The sequence below is a fragment of the Eriocheir sinensis genome, chromosome 4, assembly GCF_024679095.1.
Source record: "Eriocheir sinensis breed Jianghai 21 chromosome 4, ASM2467909v1, whole genome shotgun sequence".
In the NCBI taxonomy this organism is placed as follows: Eukaryota; Metazoa; Arthropoda; class Malacostraca; order Decapoda; family Varunidae; genus Eriocheir; species Eriocheir sinensis.
Genome location: NC_066512.1, coordinates 4889052 through 4912481, shown reverse-complemented (window position 1 = coordinate 4912481; position 23430 = coordinate 4889052). Strand labels below are relative to the sequence as shown.

General features: G+C 42.8%; 1 protein-coding gene across 1 annotated transcript in view; it reads right to left on the bottom strand.

Annotated features, from left to right (window-relative positions):
- The window catches only part of LOC127008059 (mannose-binding protein C-like), a 105320-nt gene that overhangs the window by 80045 nt on the left and 1845 nt on the right, over positions 1-23430 (bottom strand). Inside the window, exons 2-3 of the mRNA XM_050879597.1 lie at positions 22408-22566; positions 2789-2939 (exon numbers count right to left, since the gene is read on the bottom strand). Coding sequence (XP_050735554.1) covers positions 2789-2939; positions 22408-22542 — 286 coding nt within the window. The 5' untranslated portion in view covers positions 22543-22566. The remainder of the gene's footprint in view (positions 1-2788; positions 2940-22407; positions 22567-23430) is intronic.

Here is a 23430-nt window from a genome sequence, read left to right as displayed (position 1 = left end):
CCGGAACTCGTTCTTGATTCGCTTGGACGGCTTCCTCTAGAGTCCGGGTTGATGGGTGGTCTTCAGGACAGCATGTGGGTAGTTTTAAGCCACTCGGCGGTGACTGAAAAATCCGAGTGGTAGCGTGAGGATTCGAACCCGCGTCGTCCATCACGCGGCGAATGTGGGTCCAGTACGCTATCACTTCGGCCACCGCCTATATATATATATATATATATATATATATATATAGAGAGAGAGAGAGAGAGAGAGAGAGAGAGAGAGAGAGAGAGAGAGATTGATAGAGATAGATAGATAGATAGAGATAGAGATATAGATAGATAGATAGATAACTGGAAAATATTTACCACGCTCACACTAAACTACTTATGAAGGTATTCACCAAGTACTGTTTGCCGATGACATGGTGACTGATCTTTATTGTGGTGCGTCCTTGTTCCATCACTTTTCAACACATGAATGACCTATGCATTTGGTAACGTTTCTGATCAAAGTCGTTGCGGAGCGTATATTGGAGACATGAAAGAAAATGATCTTGTTTTTTCTTGACGATACTGTACTCCTCGCTTAATCGCTGGATTTCCTGGTGATGGTACTCAAAGTGCTGCATGAGACGGGGAGGCCTTTTGGACTGAAAGTTTCCTTGGCCAAAACCAAATTCCAGTCGTTTGGAGGCTTCCTAAATGACATAGTTCAGTCTGTTCATGCATGTTTTGAGGATGTCGAAATCACCAAAAAGGTTCGCGTACTTTGGAAGCATAACGTATGTTGGGTCTCACCAGGAAGTAACTTGACGGATTCGGCTATGGTCTCGATTATATGCTCTTGTCGATAGATATGCAGATGGACAAAGATTCGATTATATATATATATATATATATATATATATATATATATATATATATATATATATATATATATATAAATAAATATATATATATATATATATATATATATATATATATATATATATATATATATATATATATATATATATATATATATATATATATATATATATATATATATAAGTAATGAAAACGTACAATAATTTTCACAAGCATTTAAAATATTTGTACGATAATTTAGGTCAAAAAAAGATAATTTTGAAACTTCAGTACGATAACTTTATCAAAAAAATCTGGCAACCCTGTGGACAAGGCATTTGCATAGAGAGGTTGCTCGGGAGGATCGCCGAGAGTATGGACGGCGAGTGAAAATAGAAATCGACCCATTACCATATTTTCATTAACTAAACACACATTTACATTTTTGAATGATTTCTACACTTAGGTAGACACCCTATGCTGTAATATAGTTTTTGGATCAGAACAAAGAGATAGTGTGCTCTTTATAACCACTTGCAGGTGATAACTCAAACGTGGCCTATAATAGCAAGTCGAAAGGGCTACATCTGTATACATTGCATATGATTGTGTGATTAGATTTTGATAAAGCAATATGAGGATAAACGTCCTTTAAATGCTTTAAATAACCAATTCAAGGCTGTACGACACAAGTGCGTCTTCATATAACAAATTGGATAGGCTATACGTGTGGTAACCTACACAGACTCTCGATATTAGGCTTCATTTCCAAGACCTTTAATTTAATAACACTCGTTAATCGTATTTGTCTACAGGTAATACACTCCGCAACGAAATAGTATAAACAATAGGAAATAACCTGATTCCTTACAATAAAGTTCAGTGACTACTGAAGAGTCTAGATAAAACATGGTGAAAGAAAATCCCAAACCGATGAAGAAAGAACAACTAAATTTCAGAAGATTTTATCAGGCTAATTTTTTTTTTTAAATATGATTGAAAATGACTCCAATTTCTTGTCGTTTGGTAAAAAAGCCAATTTAGGCCCTTTCTGAGAACTGTTGTAGTAATAGCAGCGGAGAACTGAGTGCCCGTCATGCAATAGTGTACCATCCAACAAGTCAAAATACAGGCTCGGCGCTCGACGCTCGGTACTTCACATGCTGACAAGGTATTATTGTGACTGTCCCTTCTTCACTTTCTATACTCTTTCGTAGGAGTTTGTTACAGTTGTCACTGTTTCCTCATACTGTGTTTAGGCTTCTCAGCAAGTAAGAAAGTCATTAAACCCTGTACACATTACTATACACTGTGATACACCACCGTGCCATTACCACTTGATTTTCAGTAATTGCTCACCGGCTACCACTTTTGAGTGAGGAACACTCGATTAAACGGGAGGCGCCGACGGTGGTGATTGGCATAATGTACGTGGCTTTACGAGATAGTTAGGAGAGCACTCTGGACAGATGTATAAGTGTAGGCTGGAGGGGTGTGTCGTTGACAAAGAAAAACAGCACCCCACATTGTAAATTTGCCTTTCTGAGGCAGGCCAACTTACCGATTGGTTTACAAACTCCTCACAAATGTTTATAGTCTTTTTGGATCCACACGTACCCTACAACGATTGGCTGACTTACAAAATATGTAACTTTTCTTCCTCGCGTGACGTCACAGCCTTTTTATAAAATGAATGTTCTTTCGAGCACCGCTTAAAGTTTCACCAACGGTAACTCTTACATTCTACGCTATTACACCATAAAACCTGGACACTCGACTAAGAATGGCTCGCATAGAAGCAACTTAACATTTGTAATACGTTGTATCTAGTATCTATCCTAAAAATAAAAAATAAACATCAATCGCACTGCTAAATGTACCTTAGCTCATACACAAACTGTCCATCCAGTGTGTAATTTATTAGGTGGAAAAAATAAGACATATAAATAGACAATACGAACTCTTCCAGTAGATGTTGCAGCCACTTGTTTCTGCCGAGTCCAAGATTACATTCCCCATGGAGCCTTGCAGGGGGGCACACGCTGTGTTCACACCACTGTATGAGAAGCCCAAGCAAGATGGAATTCCTTGACAAACTGCAGAACACATTGCCTGAAAGATATAAGGTATATGTAAAGTCTATCAAAATAAAAATAAATAAATAACTGCCATAAACAGGATAGAAAGTTTCAATGTCATAGACCAGATTGGCAAGCATTTTCCTGGTATCAGAAAATATATTTTTTTAGGTATTCTCAACATAGGAAAACACATTTAAATTTACGGAAAGTTAAGAAAAAAAAAAAAATATATATATATATATATATATATATATATATATATATATATATCTATATATATATATATATATATATATATATATATATATATACTCACACACCTGGTATTCGATATATGCGAGTTCGAAATATGCGAATTCGCTCATATGCGACTAACCTAAATGTGCCAAGTATTCGTTTTATGCGAGAACAATTCGCTATTATGCGAGTAGCGGCGCTGGTGCGACTGGTTGGTGAGGTATGGTGGCCGACTCGCACTAGAGGGCGGTGGGTGCAAATTTTTCCCGCACTTTCCTCGCTTATAATTAACTTTTCCTGCCTCTGATCCTAAAGTTTTTGTTTGTTTACAATGTATTTTCATACTATGTTTTACAGTTTATCTGTACTAATGGGCTTTATTATTGCTTTAGTGCTTTATTATCGTGCAACGGTGCCGGAATAAGTAGTTAGAGGATTCGAAAACGGGTCGTGGAACATAACCCCCTATAATTAATGGGATGATAGGTTCGATATATGCGAATTCACATTATGCGAGCTTTTTTTGCAGAACCTAACCCTCGCATATAACGAATACTGGTGTGTGTATATCTCTATCTCTATCTATCTATCTATCTATCTATCTATCTATCTATGTATCTATCTATCTATCTATCTATCTATCTATCTATCTATCTATATATATATATATATATATATATATATATATATATATATATATATATATATATATATATATATATATATATATATATATATATTGTATGAGAGGAAACCAAACCATTCAGAAAGCAACATAAAGTTATTTTAGAGGAAGCCCAAGAAGAGACAAGATAAATTTGTCAGAACTTACAAAAAAATATCAACAGGGAAGTTATTTTGTTAAATCTAGCATACAAAAAAAATTCGAAGAAACTAAGGAATGGCAAAACATAACAACAAGGAGATGATTGGGTATTGTCTGATATGAATGGTTTGTTCTAAAAGATACAAATAGCAAATTCACAAATAATATGAAGGAGGTAGATAGGGTTGCGGAAACAATTTTGCTCCGATTTTTACACTGATCAATATTTACAGGAAGATAAGGGTGGGAAGAACGATTTGCTAAACTCAGAAATTTTCAGTATAATCATGGATGAAGTAAAAAAAATAAAAAATAAATAAAAACTTTAAAATAAACAGGTAAGGGCAAAGCAATGTCCAAAAAACAGACCTATTTTTAAATTCTACCGATTACCTATAACCTACCTATAACAACAATCGGTGAATTGTATCCAATGTTGTAGAATCCTTAAATGCATCGTAAAACTCGTGTAAATGCCACTATAATATTTATTGATAAAAATGGAGAAATAAAAGTTTATATATTTGCCGATTAGTACACTAAATCACTATTCATGGCTTTCCTCAGCCATGATATAGGATTTTATTAAGATTAATATTCACTAATCATGCAGACAATATTCAGGCAGACTGTTTCATCTGTGTATGTGTGTTGAATGGGAGACTTCTTGTTTTTTAAGTAAATGCATATCTACGGCTCAGTATTTTTTTCAACAAAGGAGACGGCTCAAGGGCAACAAAAAGAGTGTATAGAAAGAAAAGCCCGCTACTCACCACTCCCACAGCAGATAAAAGTAAAAAGTGGCCGAAAGAGAGATCAATTTCAGGTGGAGAGATGTCTTAATACACACTTCTTGAAAGAGGTCAAGTCATTGGTAGGAGGAAATGCAGACGAAGGAAGGCTGTTCCAGAGTTTACCAGTGTAAAGGATGAAAAAGTGAAGATGCTGGTTATCTCTTGCATAAGGGATTTGGACAGTATAGGGATAAGCTAGAGTGGAAAGTCAAGTGCAGCGGGGCCGCGGGAGGGGGTGGGGGGAGGCATGTAGTTAACAAGTTCAGAAGAGCAGTCAGCGTGAAAATATCGGTAGGCGATAGAAAAAGAGGCAACATGGCGGCGGGATTTATGAGGTAAGGGGAGGAGAGCTGATGAGACGAAGAGCCTTAGACTCCAATCTGTCCAGGAGAGCTGTGTGAGTGGATACTCTATACGAAGGCGGACAAGTCCTTTATATATGGAAAGCATCTGCGCGGGGGAGAAGAACTGGCGGAGACGATACAGAACGCCCAACCTCGAGGAAGCTGAGTTAGTAAGAGAGAAGATGTGAAGTTTCCAGTTGAGATTTTGAGTTAAGGATAGACCGAGGATATTTAGTGTTGAAGAAGGTGACAGCTGAGTGTTGTCGACGAATAGGGGCTAGGTGTTTGAAAGATTGTGTCGAGTTGATAAATGGAGAAATTGGGGTTATGAGGCACTGAAGGCCACAAGGTTCCTTTTACCCCAATCGGAAATGATAGCAAGGTCTGAGGTTAAGCGCTCTGCAGCCTTCAGTCTGGAGTCTCGCAATTCCTGTTGAGAGGGTCTTCTGTTGAAAGAAGTTGAATAATGTAGAGTGGAGTCGTCAGCGATGAGTGGATAGGACAGTTTGTTATGGAAAGATCATTGATCAATAACAGGGAGAGAGTGGGTGATAGGACAGAGCCCTGTGGAACACCACTGTTGATAGTTTTACAGCTATTTCGGAATAATCATTTGCTCCATCCAGTCCTTTGGAGGCTAGAGCATGACGCAGTTCAGAATATTCATACATGTGATGAGGATATCAAGGTCACCAAATATTTCACTTACATTGGTAAGACTCAGCATTGGTATGCATTACGCTACGAAGGAATGTGAAACTTTTGCTGACCTTGATAGCTTCACCACATGCATCAACAGCTCTGTCATCCAATAAAGTCTAGTCGCCAGAAGGCTTATCGTGCACCCATCCCCCCCCCCCCCCGGAAATATACTTTTAATTGGCATTTTCAGATAGAAAAAATATCCTTACAAGACGATTAGGTATGTTAACACTTCGAAAACGTGTCCTACGTACCCCTTACCGTTTCACAAACTATCCCCGTGGGACTCTAAGAGCTCCAACAGATGACTCATCCAGATACATACGGTACACATGCAAATTACATTTCACCTTAAGATTTTTTCAGGAACCTGAATCACAAAACTGCTTTAATTTTACGGTGATGTGCCTTGATTATAAGGTAAAGGTCAGATCAATGTGTAAAACTTGATATTAATGAATATAAATTGCTTGTTATATTATATACGTATGAGAAATTCAGTCCTATGTTATATGTTTTTCTATGTTGTTATTTTTTTCCTAAAATGATTTAATTCTTATGATTGTCTTAAACAAGAAGTAAAGGTCAGTTGCATGTTAACTGTCAAGGAGGATATATTGTTAAATAAAATTTTGTGATGCCATGATGGGCATCTTCAGAAGTCGTCATCTTTATTTCATCAATGCGTCAGAGTCAGTTTCGTCCACTTCCTGCATTTTTCCTTTTCTTCCTCACTAGAATCCATGAGATCAATCTGCGACTAAAGTAGGAGGGGACTGTAAGAAAACACAGGTTCCAACACACCAAGCTCAGTCCTCATCCATCCTTGCGTCTCTTTAATATTTTCTGCAGCTCGCTTGTACAAAGCAGCGCGCTGGTTCACACGATGTATATGCGGCTTCAGAGTATGGAGGAAGGAGAGCCAGGTCTACCTTAAATTTTGAAGTGAGCTTTTTGTCCTCCCCCACCATCTTGCGTAGCAGCTGTGCACGAACCACATCAACAGAAGACTCACTACTCTGTTTGTACATCAGGCAGGTAAATTGTTTCAGTTCCTTCAGCACCTGGGATTTAACATTCCAGTCATCTACAAGTTGTCAGAAGGCAGTGTGAAACCTGGTTTTGTTTCCAACTTTTTCATGAGCCCTACCTTACACATCCCTTTGGAGACACTGGTGCAATCCTCCTCAGAGAAGACAAAATCCAAGAAGAGTAGCGCAGTAGTCTAAACTCATAGACTGTGACCATTCAGAGAGGCTGACAAGTTTTCGATATTTGCCAGATCCTGTATCCAGGTATACAGTTACCCTGAAGGTATGAGCATGGTAGAGAAGAATCATAAAGATGTCAGTGTCAGGACTTATGACGGCGGATTTTTTATCGCAGCACTGCAGCGTAATGGAGGTAAAATACCACTCTGGTGTCAGTCTCATCTTGTCTGCTGAAGATTGCAGAGAGCTCATGAACCCTGTAACATAAAGGATACATAGAGCCTCGAAATTTCATGAGTGACATCTTTAGGTAGCCAAACTACTAAAGATATGTTAGTCTGCTTGGAAATATAGGTATCAACTTTCATCTCAGATGCTTAGTTGAATTCGAGTTACCCACCTGCCTGTTCGAGGACACAACATGGTAGACCCTGTCCTCAATGATCTGCGCTGCCATCTCTGCTTTGTTCAACCTTGACGCTTACTTTGGATCAATCCATGCTCGTAACAGCAGCTGACAACATTGTTTTTTGTTATCATCATTGGCAAGGAATGCTAGAAAAAAATAAAGTTTTGTGATTCAGGGTTGAAAAACCCTTAAGGTGATTTGCCAGTTTATGCGTTTGGTGAGTCATATGTTGGAACCCTTGAGGATCCCACCGGGGGTAATTTATGAAAATGTAATTGTAAATGTTATTATACCTAATCGTCTTCTGTGGATATTTTCCTTTTTTTTTTTTTTTACAACAAAGGAAACAGCTCAAGGGCACAACAAAACAATAATTAAAATAAGCCCGTTACTCGCTGCTCCCAAAAAAGAATCAAAAGAGGTGGCCGAAAGAAAGGTCAATTTCGGGAGGAGAGGTGTCCTGATACCCTCCTTTTGAAAGAGTTCAAGTCGTAGCAAGGAGGAAATACAGATGAAGGAAGATTGTTCCAGAGTTTATCAGCGTGAGCGATGAAAGAGTGAAGATGCTGGTTAACTCTTGCATAAGGGGTTTGGACATTATAGGGATGAGCATAAGTAGAAAGTCGTGTGCAGCGGGGCCGCGGGAGGAGGGGAGGCATGCAGTTAGCAAGTTCAGAAGAGCAGTCAACGTGGAAATATCGATAGAAGATAGAAAGAAAGGCAACATCGCGGCGGAATTTAACAACATCCATATAACTCATTAGATACCAAATGAAATGTACACTTGCAACACACAGTGGGATGCACACGGATTTCCCCCATTCACTGCAGCAGACCGTGTTACGTATGAGGCTACGCAACTGGATTCTGGGGCCCCCTCCGTTTGGATGATCTCGGTGGGTCAGGAGAGTGTGAGCTGCCAGGTCGTGTGTTTCCTCTGCTGCTGCCTCCTCTTGTGTGGTGCAAACCATGTACCATGTCTGTGAAAGGAAGCCTGGGTGGCTGCAGGGCTTGGAGGTGGGGGAGGGAGGGAGGTCCCCTTTCAGAGGCAGTTGGGGGGTCACTTGGGGTAGGGTCATCCCATCTCCCTCATCTTCATCCTCCCCCCTCATCCCCTCAGCAAAAGCATGTCTTAGAAAAAATCTTAAAAAAAAATAAGGTACATACTAATTCTTGTAAATGGCATATGTCAGCACAACCACACGTGAACCCCCCCAAGTTATTCAAAACAATACGCATTTAAAATGTACTTACATAACAGTCACAGCTTGTATAATGATGTTGCTGAAATGCAACGCAAGTGGCGCGTTGTCTTAAGAGGTAGAAGACTATCAGTAGGAGGAGGAGAGCTGATGAGACGAAGAGCCTTAGACTCCACTCTGTCCAGAAGAGCTGTGTGAGTGGAGCCTCCCCACACGTGAGATGCATACTCCATACGAGGGCGGACAAGGCCCCTGTATATAGATAGCAGCTGCGCTGGGGAGAAGAACTGGCGGAGACGATACAGAACGCCCATCCTCGAGGAAGCTGATTTAGCGAGAGAGCAGATATGAAGTTTCCAGTTGAGATTTTAAGTTAAGGATAGACCAAGGATGTTTACTGTTGAAGACGGTGACAGCTGAGTGTTGTCGAAGAATAGGGGATAGGTGTTTGGAAGATTGTGTCGAGTTGATAGGTGGAGAAATTGAGTTTTTGAGGCATTGAAGGACACAAGGTTCCTTCTGCCCCAATCGGAAATGATAGCAAGGTCTGAGGTTAAGCGTTCTGCAGCCTCCAGTCTGGAGTCGTGTACTTCCTGTTGAGAGGGTCTTCTATTGAAAGAAGTTGAATTATGCAGAGTGGAGTCGTCGGCGTATGCGTGGACAGGACAGTTTGTTATGGAAAGATCATTGATGAATAACAGGAAGAGAGTGGGTGATAGGACAGAGCCCTGTGGAACGCCACTGTTGATAGGTTTAGGGGAAGAACAGTGACCGTCTACTACCGCAGAGATAGAACGGCCGAAAATGAAACTGGAGATAAAGGAACAGAGAGAGGGATAGAATCCGAAAGAGGGCAGTTTAGAAACCAAAGACTGGTGCCAGACTCTATCGAAGGCTTTCGATATGTCTAGCGCAACAGAGTAAGTTTCACCGAAATGGCTAAGAGAGGATTTTTTTTTTTTTTTTTTTTTTACATTGCAGCCTATTGCGCCGGTAGGCTTCTTCCGGTGGATCCTGATGGTCGGTCCAAGGCTTCTTTCCGGTAGGTCCTGATGGTCGGCCCAGCCCGTTCTGGCGCAGGCGAGTGTTTATAGTGGCGCCATCTTGCGCCACTATAAAGATCGCCAGTAGAACGCCCCTTGAGGAATCCATACTGGCGATCAGATAGAAGGTAAAAAGTGGAAAGGTGCTTTTGAATCTTCTGGTTAAGGACTGATTCAAAAGCTTTAGACAGACAGGAAAGTAAAGCTATAGGGCGGTAGTTTGAGGGATTGGAACGGTCACCCTTCTTAGGCACAGGCTGTACAAAGGCATACTTCTATCAGGAAGGAAAGATAGATGTTGATAAGCAGAGACGAAAGAGTTTGACCAGGCAGGGTGTCAGCACAGAAGCACAGTTTTTAAGGACAATAGGAGGCACTCCATCAGGTCCATAAGCCTTCTGAGAGTTGAGGCCAGAGAGGGCATAGAAAACATCATTTGGAAGAATCTTAATAACAGGCATAAAGGAGTCAGAGGGGGGATGAGTAGGAGGAATATGCCCAGAATCGTCCAGGGCGGAGTTCTTACAGAATGTTTGAGCGAAGAGTTCAGCTTTAGAGACAGATGAGACGGCAGTGCTGCCGTCAGGGTTAAGGAGAGGAAGGAAAGGATATTTTTGGCTAGATGCCAGAAGTCACGGGAAGAATTAGAAGAAGCAAGGTGCTGACATTTTCTATTAATGAAAGAAGTTTTGGTAAGTCGGAGAATAGATTTGGCACGATTCCGGGCTGAAATATAAAGATCAAAGTTAGCGGGAGTTCGAAGGCTCTGGAACCTTTTGTGAGCTGCCTCTCTATCTTTAAAAGCACGAGAACAAGCATGATTAAACCAAGGCAAGCATGAGGAGTAGAGAAAGTTCGTGGAAGGTATGCCTCCATTCCAGAGACAATCACCTCTGTGATGCGTTGAGCACACACAGAGGGGTCTCTCTCCTGGAAGCAGTAATCATTTCACGGGAAATCGGAAAAGTACATCCTCAGGTCGTCCCACCGAGCTGAAGCAAAATGCCAGAAGCATCGCCTCTTCGGTGGGTCCAGAGGATATACAGGATCGATAGGACAGGATACAGAAACAAGGTTAAGATCGGAGGAGCCCAACGGAGAAAACAGTTTGACAGAGTAAGCAGAAGGATTAGAGGTAAGGAAGAGGTCTGGAATGTTGGGCCTGTCTCCAAGACGGTCGGGAATACGAGTAGGGTGCTGAACCAACTGCTCTAGGTCGTTGAGGAGAGCAAAGTTGTAGGCTTGTTCACCAGGCTGGTCAGTGAAAGAGGATGAAAGCCAAAGCTGGTGGTGAACATTGAAATCTCCCAAGATGGAGATTTCAGCAAAGGGAGAGTGAGTCAAGATGTGCTCCACCTTAGAGTTCAAATAGTGAAAGAATTTTACATAGTTAGTATAGTTAGGCGAGAGATAAACAGCACATATCTATTTAGTAATAGAATGACAATGAAGTCTTAGCTAGATGGTGGAAAATTCAGAAGAGTCAAGGTCGTGGGCACGAGAGCAAGTGATGTCGTTGCGCACGTAGGCGCAACATACAGCTTTAGATTGAAATTTAGGATAGAGATATTAGGAGGGAACAGAGTAGAGGTTGCTCTCAGTAGCCTCAGAAACCTGTGTGTCGGTGAGGAAGAGAAGGTAAGGTTTAGAGGAGGAGAGATGGTGTTCCACAGAATGAAAATTAGAACGAAGACCGCGAATGTTGCAGAAATTGATAAGGAGGGGGTTCGAGGAGTTATCAAGACACCTCTCAAGTTGTCAGCCAAAAGGGGAGTCCTCCCTGGGGGAATTTATGGTCCCCCCCCCCCCCCAAGCGTGGACTCCGAGGCGGTGTATCTGGAAATGCCAGTTAAAAGTATATTTCCGGTGGTTGCTCCATAAGCCTTCTGGCGATACTTCTAAACAGTCTCCAAATTGCTCATTTTGGGCCCAGGAGACCTTCAGGCCAAGAGGCTTTGCCTCCTGCAGCAGCACTTCCAGAGCCACCACCAGAACCTCCAGCGATTCCTCGATAAGTACAGCATCATGAGCAAAAATAAAATCAATATCCATGATGTCGTCAGCAGATGCTCCGGAACGATTTTAATCAACAACTTTGCCCTATATCCAGTCCATGCAAATCTTGAAAAAGGATGGAGCAAGAATGTACCCCTGCCTCACTCCTGAATACACAAGGAAGAAGCCGGAGACGCCTACTCCACACTCCACAGCATTTTCGATACCAGGACAAAGGCCAGGCGCCAGCTCAATAATTCTTGTAGAAATCCCACGACTCCGCAGAACATCTCAGAGTGACTCACAGTGCACTGATTCAATGCCTTTTTGAGTGTGACATAGACTGCGAGCTTCCACAAGGACGCAAAGTGCCAGGATACAGCCAAATTTTTACTTGCCGGGTGTGAAACAGGATTCCTCACGTCTCTGAAACTTTTGCAGATGAGATCAAATTCGCATCAGCAGCAGATGAGGGAGCACCTTGCCCGGTATAGTGAGTAGTGTAATAATACGGTATTTTTGTAGTCCTATCAGTCCCCTTTACATTTCCAGACAGGGGCAACCAATATTCTTATCCAGTCCAGAGGAATGACACCGGATTGCCACACGGCAGGCAGTACCGCTTGCAATCCATGGATCATGGCTTCACCTTCGGCTTTCAGCATCTCTGCGTTGATATTACAAATCCCAGATGTCTTTCTACCCTTAGGTAGGGGCAGGTCTATCTGAATGAGGAATACAGCGCCCTCAACCTACCCGAGCGGTCTTCACCCTCTCTCTCTCTCTCTCTCTCTTGTTGATGCTTCTTTCTTTGGGTAACCGGGGGATTTATCCTCCCAGCGGTCCTGCGTCCCTGCCCTATGGTGAGCAGTCATCCCAGCCACTGATCTGGGCTGGTTTGGGGGAGGGGTTTGCATCCCCTCTCCTCACAAAAAATATCTTAGCCAGAAACAAATAAAAAAGTAGGGGTCGGGGTCGGGGAGCGCCTTGATCACAATCTGGTCTTGCTGGAAGACCCGACCGCGCGGCAGGCTTTCACGATGCATCCGCATCCGGGGAGCCTGCCATCAGGGACGGGTGCAGGGTAAAGCCAACGGGACCCCTGCACCTCGAAGGGGGAAGGGCCCCTTAGCCTCTATTTTTGTTTTGGGGGTGGCCGGGGTGGTGCAGAGGCTGCGCCCGCCGGCAGAGCCAGGCCCGGGGTTAATCGTCGGAGGGCTTTGCGTGTGGGCTCCTGGAACAACCAGAACCTTCTCGGATGATGATCGACTGCCCTGACTATCAAATGAGCTCAGAAGGATGAGGGTGGACATAGTGGCACTCTCTGAGACGAGGAGGCCTGGCAGTGCCGAGATCAGTAAGGGGGGGGGGGGGTATTTTTCAACTGGTCCGGCATGGACAATGGTTTCCATCCCAAGGGGGTAGCTATGGGCATCTCCAGCCAACTGCTGCCATTTGTGGTTGAAGCTGCTCCGGTTAATGAACATATAATGCGAGTGAGGCTGAAGAACACACTAGACTTCATGTCTCTTGTTACAGTGAACGCTCCTACCGAGATGCGTGAAACTAAAGAGAAGGAGATGCTCTACGCCAAACTGGACTTAGACCAGTGCCCTTCCCGGGACATACTCATTGACGTGGGCAACTTTTATGCTACTACTGCCACTGACAGGGTTGGCTACGACCTATGTGTTTGGTCCTCATGGTTCTGGTACCAGGAACGTCAACAGCTCTCTCCTCTTGAACTTTGCAAAATCCAGAAGGTTGAGAATTGCGGTTTACTGGTACCAGAGACCAGAGCTGCACCGCTGGACTTGGTATAGCGATACCGGAAGGGTAGCTAAGGAGATTGACCACATCCTCGTAAATACCCGTTGGAGGATCCTTAAGAACTGCAGGGTTTACCTGAGTGCTGAGTTCTTTGCAACTGACCATTGGCTTGTTGTTCCAACACTCAAGCTTCATGTCAGGTCAAGAAAAATCTCGAGATGCAACACTACTGTGTTCCATCTCGAGAGGCTGAAGGACCTGGCATGTGCTCATTGGTATGCAGTGACAGTCTTAGATCGGTTCGATGTGCTCAGCTCAGCACCTTGGAGGACCCTGTAGAACTGTGTGATACCTTCAAACGTGAGACTCTGCGAGCTGCCAAGGAGTGCATTGGAGAGCGCCCGAGATCTAGGAGTGGTTTGGCTCGGTGGAGACACTGGAGAATATTGAGGAGAGTCGCGCTGCCATACTTGCTTGGAATCAGAACCAATACAGGGCTTTGTCGCGTAGGACTAGAGCTCTCCTGATGAAAAACAAGGAGAGGTATGACTGGGGTCTCGCTGAGGAAGTCGAGGGTGATTTAAATACGAATGACCTCCGACCTGCTTGCCAAGCCCTGAAGAAGCTCCGCTCAAAGTCTCCCTCTGGCTGTACTTGGAGCAGGTTTACATGGTGGACCCTCCACGTGGGCAGCTTCCAGTTGCAGAGTTGCAGGTAGCGGATGCTGATCCACCCGTTGACGAAATCCCACCCTCTTTGGTTGAGGTCAGAGAGGCTGTGGTAAAGTTGACGGGTGGAAAGGCACCTGGCACCTGTAACATCAGTGCAGAGCTGCTCATAGCTGGAGATGAGGCCATGATCCGCAGGTTGCATGCGGTCTTGACTACCTTATGGCCGTGGCCGGACAGGTGACCGACGGACATTTGGCCGACGAACATTTCACCGGCGGACATTTGGCCGATCTGACGTTTGGCCGACAGCCATTTGGCCGAACAGACATTTGGCTGAATGAACACCTGGCCGACAGATATTTGTCAGAAGAGAATTGGATATAAATTGTACGTAACAAAAGTTTATTTGGCCGGAGAGAATTGGATAAAAATTGTACTTGACAAAAGTTTAAAAGATATTAATTATAAGGAAATTTGTTAAAAAAATGTACTATAAAATTTAAAGTTCGTACATATTTAAAGATTGTGGTTTATTGCTCTCAAGAAATCAATTCTCTGATACTCATTATACTTCTCGGTGATAGTCTTCAGTCTTGTGTTTAATAATTGGTGCTTCTTCTTTGATTTTCTTAACTCTACTCTTGATTCTACCTGCTCAATTGTTGACTCCCAATCCGACTGCTCTGTTCTAAGCTTTGAAACTAAACGGAAAAGAGCGTGGTTGGTGATTGACATTCTCTACTCAAATGCTCTGTGCCATCCTTTTAGTGAGTTTGTTGTCCGTGGAATGCCTTTTGTGGTTCTCTTTGTTGTGTTCCACACACTGAGTTCAAACGCTGATCTTCGTCGTCTTGCACGTTGTATAACACCAATCCATGTCGCTTCAAAGTAGCAAAGAAAGTCAGAGAGAAGTTCAGCAGTTTCATCATCTAGAGATGAGACAAATTCATCGAAGCTTTCAACAACGTCCTAACTAGCACAAACGCTAAAGCTTGAACAGATTTGACAGTCAGTGCATTTTTGGGGTCATTATACCAAGCCTGTAGTTCGAATTCTTGTATTTTTTCTCCAAACACACTGCCCAAAGTGAAAAAAGAATCCATAAATGTTTGTGTTTGGGAAACATGCAGATGATATTAAGAGCTGCCTTTTCATAATCAATGGTGACTCACACAGAATCAAGACCTGGTCTTACTTGTTTGAGGATGTTAAAAATCAAGTCATAAGTTGGTTGGTTTGTTCCAGTATACTAAGGGAATAGTATGGCTCTCATCTATCATAACATGTATTGTATACAGTTGAACGCCTTATGGTGCTGAATCAAAAGTTCCATTACAGAGCCAGTTGTCTTTGAAAGCAAGAGGCTGTAAATTTCGAGGCGTTGATAGAATTAGCAGGTTGTTACTTTCATCAATAACCAAATCTTCCCATCTAATTGATTTCCGTAAATCGTCAGTTAGAATGTACCTGTCTGATGCTTTGCGTTGTCTACGCACCATTCTTGTCAGTGTTTCTTATTTTGGGAAGAGCACCTGCAACATCAAGTGGGTACTCCCTAGTGAAATTTGTATTATAATCGATGTCACTTCCTATGACTGTTTGGATCTTTCTTTAATTTTCTGTACTTTTTTCAAAGACAGATTGCGTCCGGCATCAGACGGGTGTGAATGCTTACTTGCTTCTCCTTGAATAACTTCGTCTTTTGTTTTTAGTCGCCCTCCACACCTTCCTTTGTGTTCACATTGGCAATAAGTTATACTGTCATTTTTATTATGAACGATGTAGGCGTAGCCATCAAGCAAAAGTTTGTTTTCCTCCTCTTGTCGTTGGTATGAATTCCATGGTCTTAAAAGGATTATATCAACATATATATATATATATATATATATATATATATATATATATATATATATATATATATATATATATATATATATATATATATGTGTGTATATATAAAAATATATATATATATATATATATATATATATATATATATATATATATATATATATATATATATATATATATATATATATATATAGAGAGAGAGAGAGAGAGAGAGAGAGAGAGAGAGAGAGAGAGAGAGAGAGAGAGATACTGGGTTGATGGAAACGGAAGGGAGGTCATGTTGATAGTGCCCTTTAGGAAGCCTCTCTCTCTGTCTGTCTCTGGCTAGTCTCTTTTTATTTTAAGATTGCTCCCTCCTTTTATGGGGGAGCACAGGCCTTTGCCAATGGCGGCCCGTAGCAAGGTGCCAACATACCAACTCAATCGGCCGTCCGGAGCGTTGCCGACCAAGTCGGTCTGTCGACGAGGGCTGGCGTATATTTTGCTAGTCCCTTGTTCGCCTCCGATATATATATATATATATATATATATATATATATATATATATATATATATATATATATATATATATATATATATATATATATATATATATATATTTGAGCTCGGAGAGAGGAGGGGGAACAAGCCAATATTGGAGGGGGTTACTGGACGCGAACCGGTGAGTGAGTGACGTCATAGCTCTTTCGGGGTTTCGAAGCTTTGAGTCGAGGCTTCACTACGAAGCAAAGGGAGGGGGTGAAGAGATGAGATGTCATGCTGGTGACCCACGAGGCAGGGAGTGGGTGAAGAGAGGGGTGGTGTAATTGCGTATGTAAGTGCGTAACACTTTAAAAATGAAAGAGATGTATTAAAAAAAACGAAAAGCTGTCAATTCTCTTCGGCCAAATGTCTGTCGTCCAAATGTCAGTTCAGCCAAATGTCCGTTTGGCCAAATGTCTGTCGGCTAAATGTCAGCTCGGTCAAATGTCCGTCGGTGAAATGTCCGAGAACCCTTATGACAGTCCTAAGCCATTCCTCCTGACTGAAAGTGGGGTTGGTCAAACTTACCTGGACAGGAAAGGGGACCACCAGGACTGCAACAACTATCGTGGTATTACACTGCTTAGTGTGCCAGGCAAGGTGCTTGCCCACCTATTGCTGATGCAAATTCGCAGCCAGCTACTAAAGATGCAGAGACCTGAACAGTTCGGGTTCACGCCTGGTAAGTCAACCCTGCCTGGTCAAACTCTTTCGCCTCTGCCTGTCAACATCTACCTTTCCTTCTTGCTGGAAGTATGCCTTCACACAGCCTGTACCTAAGAAGGGTGACCGCTCCAATCCCTCAAACTACCGTCCTATTGCTTTACTTTCTTGTCTATCTAAAGCTTTTGAATCAATCCTTAACCGTAAGATTCAAAAGCACCTTTCCACTTCTGACCTTCTATCTGATCGCCAGTATGGGTTCCGCAAGGGGCGTTCTACTGGTGATCTCCTAGCCTTCTTAACTGACTCTTGGTCATCCTCTCTTAGCCGTTTCGGTGAAACTTTTGCTATTGCGCTGGACATATCAAAAGCTTTTGATAGGGTCTGGCACAAATCTTTGCTTTCTAAACTACCCTCCTACGGTTTCTATCCTTCTCTCTGTACCTTTATCTCCAGTTTCCTTTCTGACCGTTCTATTTCTGCCGTGGTAGACGGTCACTGTTCTTCCCCTAAATCTATTAACAGTGGTGTCCCACAGGGTTCTGTCCTATCTCCCACTCTTTTTCTGCTGTTCATTGATGATCTTCTTTCCAAAACGAACTGTCCTATCCATTCCTACGCCGATGATTCCACTCTGCATTATTCAACTTCTTTTAATAGAAGACCCACCCTTCAGGAACTTAACGACTCAAGGCTGGAGGCTGCAGAACGCTTAGCCTCAGACCTTACTATTATTTCCGATTGGGGCAAGAAGAACCTGGTGTCCTTCAACGCCTCAAAAACACAGTTTCTCCACCTATCCACTCGACACAATCTTCCAAACAACTATCCCCTATTCTTTGACAACACCCAGCTATCACATTCCTCAACACTAAACATCCTCGGTCTATCCTTAACTCAAAATCTCAACTGGAAACTTCATATCTCATCTCTTACTAAATCAGCTTCCTCGAGGCTGGGCGTTCTGTACCGTCTCCGCCAGTTCTTCTCCCCTGCACAGTTGCTGTCCATATACAGGGGCCTTGTCCGCCCTCGTATGGAGTATGCATCTCATGTGTGGGGGGGCTCCACTCACACAGCTCTTCTGGACAGAGTGGAGGCAAAGGCTCTTCGTCTCATCAGCTCTCCTCCTCATACTGATAGTCTTCTACCTCTTAAATTCCGCCGCAATGTTGCCTCTCTTTCTATCTTCTATCGATATTTCCACGCTGACTGCTCTTCTGAACTTGCTAACTGCATGCCTCCCCCCCTCCCGCGGCCCCGCTGCACTCGACTTTCTACTCATGCTCATCCCTATACTGTCCAAACCCCTTATGCAAGAGTTAACCAGCATCTTCACTCTTTCATCCCTCACGCTGGTAAACTCTGGAACAATCTTCCTTCATCTGTATTTCCTCCTGCCTACGACTTGAACTCTTTCAAGAGGAGGGTATCAGGACACCTCTCCTCCCGAAACTGACTTATCTTTCGGCCACCTCTTTGGATTCTTTTTAGGAGCAGCGAGTAGCGGGCTTTTTTTTTATTAATGTTTACTTTTTTGTGCCCTTGAGCTGTCTCCTTTGCTGTAAAAAAAAAAAAGAAAAAAAAAAAAAGACCGTATCCTAGCGTTTCGCGGACTGGTGGAGCGCCGACGTGAATTTCGACAGGGTATGCTTGCAGCCCATGTCGATTTCAAGAAGCCATTTGACTCAGTGCATCACGAGGCACTCTGAGATCTTCTGCGACTCCGTGGGATTCCTGCGAGGACTATTGGTTTGCTAACTTGCCTGTATTATCGGACAGAGAGTGCTGTGAAGTTTGGCGGGGGCTTGTCCTGCTTATTTCCCGTAAATGCGGGAGTGAGGCAGGGTGGTGTCCTTTCCCCATCGCTTTTCAACACTTGTATGGTCTGGGTACTCTGAAGAGTTGTGGACCATAATCATTTCAGAGCATCCATTGGCAATACCAGGGCCATTGACCTTGTTTTTACCGATGATGCAGTAATCCTGGCAGAGTCGCTGAAGGTTTCGGTGATGGCTTCCGATGTACTGCACGAGGAGGCCAAACTCTTGGAACTTTACGTCTCCTGGGCCGAGACCAAGGTACAGGTGTTTGGAGGCTTGCTAGATGACACATTACAGTCTTTTCATGCGTGTGGCGAGAACGTTGAGATCTTAGAAAGTTTCACGTATCTTGGTAGCGTAGTTCATAACAACGATCAGTCTCGCCAGGAAGTCTTACGGCTGATTGGCCTGGCCCACGGTGTTATGGACTCGCTCAACATGAGTATATGGCGTTGTCATTACCTATGCAGGAGGACAAAAAGCCGGGTCTTCAAGCCCCTTGTGCTCCCCGTCTTACTCTATCGTTGTGAGACATGGACACTAAATGGGGACTTGGAGAGGCGGATTGATGCCTTTGGTAATACATGTCTACACAGAATCATGGGATATAGCTGGAAGGACTTTGTGTCAAACCGGCGACTACTCCGTGAGGCTAATTTGACATATTACCTGCATAGTCCGTCAACGCCAACTCCGCCTATACGGGCACGTGGTACGTTACCCTGAAGCTGATCCTGCTCATCGGGTTGCTCTGTAAGAGAAAATCATGAGTGGAAAATGCCAAGGGGTCGCCCACGGAGTTCGTGGCTTGAGCAATTCGATAGATCCTGCCGGAAGGTACTCCGGAGGACACCTGGGATTGGCGTCGTAGGGTGGGCGAGGCGACGCCCTCCCCGCCATCTACAACCCAGTCAGAGGGAGCTGCCCGCTTCGGGTTTTTGCCGTGTACAACTGTCCAAAGTACTCTTCCCTACGAACCCGGTCGACAATACTAGACATCGGCATCTGGTACAATATGCCATTAGCTTTTCGGGAAGTACTCTTCTTTGATGTGGATTTGGAGCAGAGCTTCATAACGGCCCAAAAGGGAGGTCTAAGGTCGTTTGCATTTAGACAGTGGTGGACACGGTTCCGCTAATCCGCTATAGCAGCTAATTAGCGAAGTTAACTTTTTTCATTAGCTGATTAGCGTTTTCGCTGACGTTGGAAACTGTTAGCGGACCAATTAGCTTCCGGTCAATGTACTTCCCTCTCCGCTGATTCGAAGTCCACTAAAAATTTCATACAGGTTTGTTCTTGTCCGTTGTGGGCAGAAACAACATCAGTTGAGCCACATGACGCAATAATTCCACTGCTTCCACTTGTGGGTAAAATACCCCTTAAAGTAGGGTAATTGGACAATTATTAGGGAAACCTTTGGGTATTTTAGGGTAATGCATCTTCCATTTCCAACTCTTTGAACTCGGGATTTAATAAAAATAATTCAACATTTTCTACCTGGCAAGAAATATACTAAAAATAATATAAAAAAAAAATTCAATTATGAAAATAAAGTAAAAAAAAAGCTTACATTTGCGTAAAATATACGGATTTAGGATAATCTGGAAGCTTCTTTCTCTCATCTTCTTGTTGTTGCTTGTTGGGCTCTTTGTTCAGTTCAGCTGCGATGTTGTCACCATGTAGTCGCGTTCATTATTGTCACCCTGTTTATCGTTATTGGGGTCATGGAAGGTGATCCGAGTGAGGACCGTTTTTGTTCCGCCTGAGGATGCTGACCCTGTTAGGGAGCCGGCAGCTGCTGTGGGTGAGGCGGAGGACACTCAACCTGCCGGCCAGGAGTCCCAGAAGTTCCAGAATTCGTAGCCTCTCCTAGATAAGTACTTTGTCCTTAAATCGAGAGACATGATGAACGCCAATGTCTTGCACTTCCGGTGCGTCATGTGCCACCACAAGGAGACCATGCATGCTGTACCTTTCTGGAAAGCTCTATGTCTAAGCTACAACATAATAAAATATCAGGTCACTAGGTCTGTTGTTAAGGGTTTTAAAACTAAAATACTAAACCAAAGCTAAATCCATATATTAAAAAGTTACCGGTTAGCGTTAGTTTCCACTAATTTCTTTATCAGTTTAGCGGTTTAGCGTAAGCGAAGCTAACTTTTTAGTTACTGGATTACCAGTTAGCAAAGCTAACTTTTCGGTCAGCGGTGCCCACCACTGCATTTAGACAACCCTCGACATCCTCAGCGAGACCTCTGACGTATCTGTCCGGTATAGCGCGATCCGAATCACATCCAGCCTGGCAGCACGATCCTCCACTATATTATCCAGTGTCTCCCCTGGGGCAACGCCATTCCTAGACCTTGGACGCTCTCCATTGCTCTCCTCAGTAGCTTTTAAAGTTTTAGAGCCATGGGGACCAACACCTAACTCGTAGCCAACTCTATATGTGCCAGTACATGCACATAACTCACCCAAGATAATGAGTGTGTCGCAAAGGGAGCACTGGTCATCTACAGAGCTTGGCGAATAACATATTTTTTTCCTCCCACATCGCGGCAAGGGCGTACACTGCAACATGAGATATAAAGCTTCAACCTCACCAGCATCAAACGCTCATCAACCGAGGTGATTCCAACGGAGAATACTGTAGTCAGCTGGAAATGGCTGTAGCTACTCCTTCGAGATTGGCACCATCGTTCTGGCCTGGCCAACAATGGGTATAATTTTAATTGCTGATTTCGCCTATACCCGGTTCCCTTGTCTCGGAGAGCCCCACTATGTCCACTCTCAACCTCCTGAGTTCAGCTGACAGCTGATCATTCGAGATGCTCAGCATGTTCCAGGCACCCACATGGAGTGCTCATTTGAGACTGGCCCCGTGCCTGGTTCGTCTGCACCACCAGGGCGGTCCCCAATTGTTGTTGTTGTTGTTGTTGATGCGTTTGGTGAGGAAGGGTGCTTTCTTGACTTGACAAGAGAACTGGATGCCATACATGTACTGAAGAACTTTCGCTCTTTTGCCCACCAAAATCGTTATTTTTTCCATTTACTACATAAATTGAAAAATAACGATTTTATAAAAAGCTGCCTAAATTGAACCAAAAAAAACGCATATCGCTCTTCAGGACTAATGCTCTGTGTCTATTTGTTAGGCGTTACCTATAGCGCCGGTAGGCTGTCTTCAGGGACCTCTTGGACGACCCCAGGCCGTTAGTGACGCAGGCAAATTTTATTCACAGTGGTTGCTGTGCTATATGACTGTTGCTTGGCCCATGATGTCCCAATGTGCTCCACTTACACACACTTTCGCGCACACACACACACACACACACACACACACACACACACGTGACGAAAAACAAGGGATGTTCGCCAATCTTTATGTACATGCATGTACCCTCCCCCCAAAAATAAAGAGTGCAAGAAGACATACCAGGCTGGGGGAGGTCGTCTGCAGCAGAGCAAATTGTGCGGGCGGTGCCACATCGCTGGCCACTTTCCGATACAACTCGCCACTGACCAACGCCGCCCACATAAAGACCCATGTGAAAGCACACACTCTCATCATGGAACCGGCTCGCAACTTGGACGTCTGAAAAGTTTTAAAGCAAGAATTACCTGATGGAACAACCCCCGTGAAAAAAAAAATCGAAAATATACTAAACTGAGGTATTTGGACCCATTTTTATAAAGCGGAACTAAGCTCTCATAAGTTTTCATAAATAGACAAAATGGCGATTCTTGTCATATATATATATATATATATATATATATATATATATATATATATATATATATATATATATATATATATATATATATATATATATATATATATATATATATATATATATATATATATATATATATATAAATATATATATATATATATATATATATATATATATATATATATGTCGCGGGAACTTACGAACAATTCCGATACAATAAATATGATGTCTGTTGTACCCATTGCGATAGGTATCTGACTGCTAGCGCCCACATACTAGCAATATTAAATTATGTGTTTGATGTGATTATTGAAGTTACTAAATTAAAGGAGTCACAACATTTACGATTATATATTTTTTTGTTATGAAAAAGAAAGCGTGGGAAAGGTCTAGGCCAGAGGTCGACAGTCCATGAATTGAGAAGAGACAGTTTTTTTTCAAACATGGCAGAAAAGCAGTCCTATTGGAGCCGCAGTCTGCGTAAATTGTGAATGGAAATTACGAAAAATTAATATTTACTCCATATGGGAAATTGATAATATACCCACAGACAAGAGAAGATAGTAAATTACACCAAAATAATAATAATAAGGAGAAGAAGAAGAAGGAGAATGATAATAATAATAGTATTATTATTAATAATAATAATAATAATAATAATAATAATAATAATAATAATAATAACAAGAAAAGATGGCGCCACTATAAAACACTTGCCTGTGCCA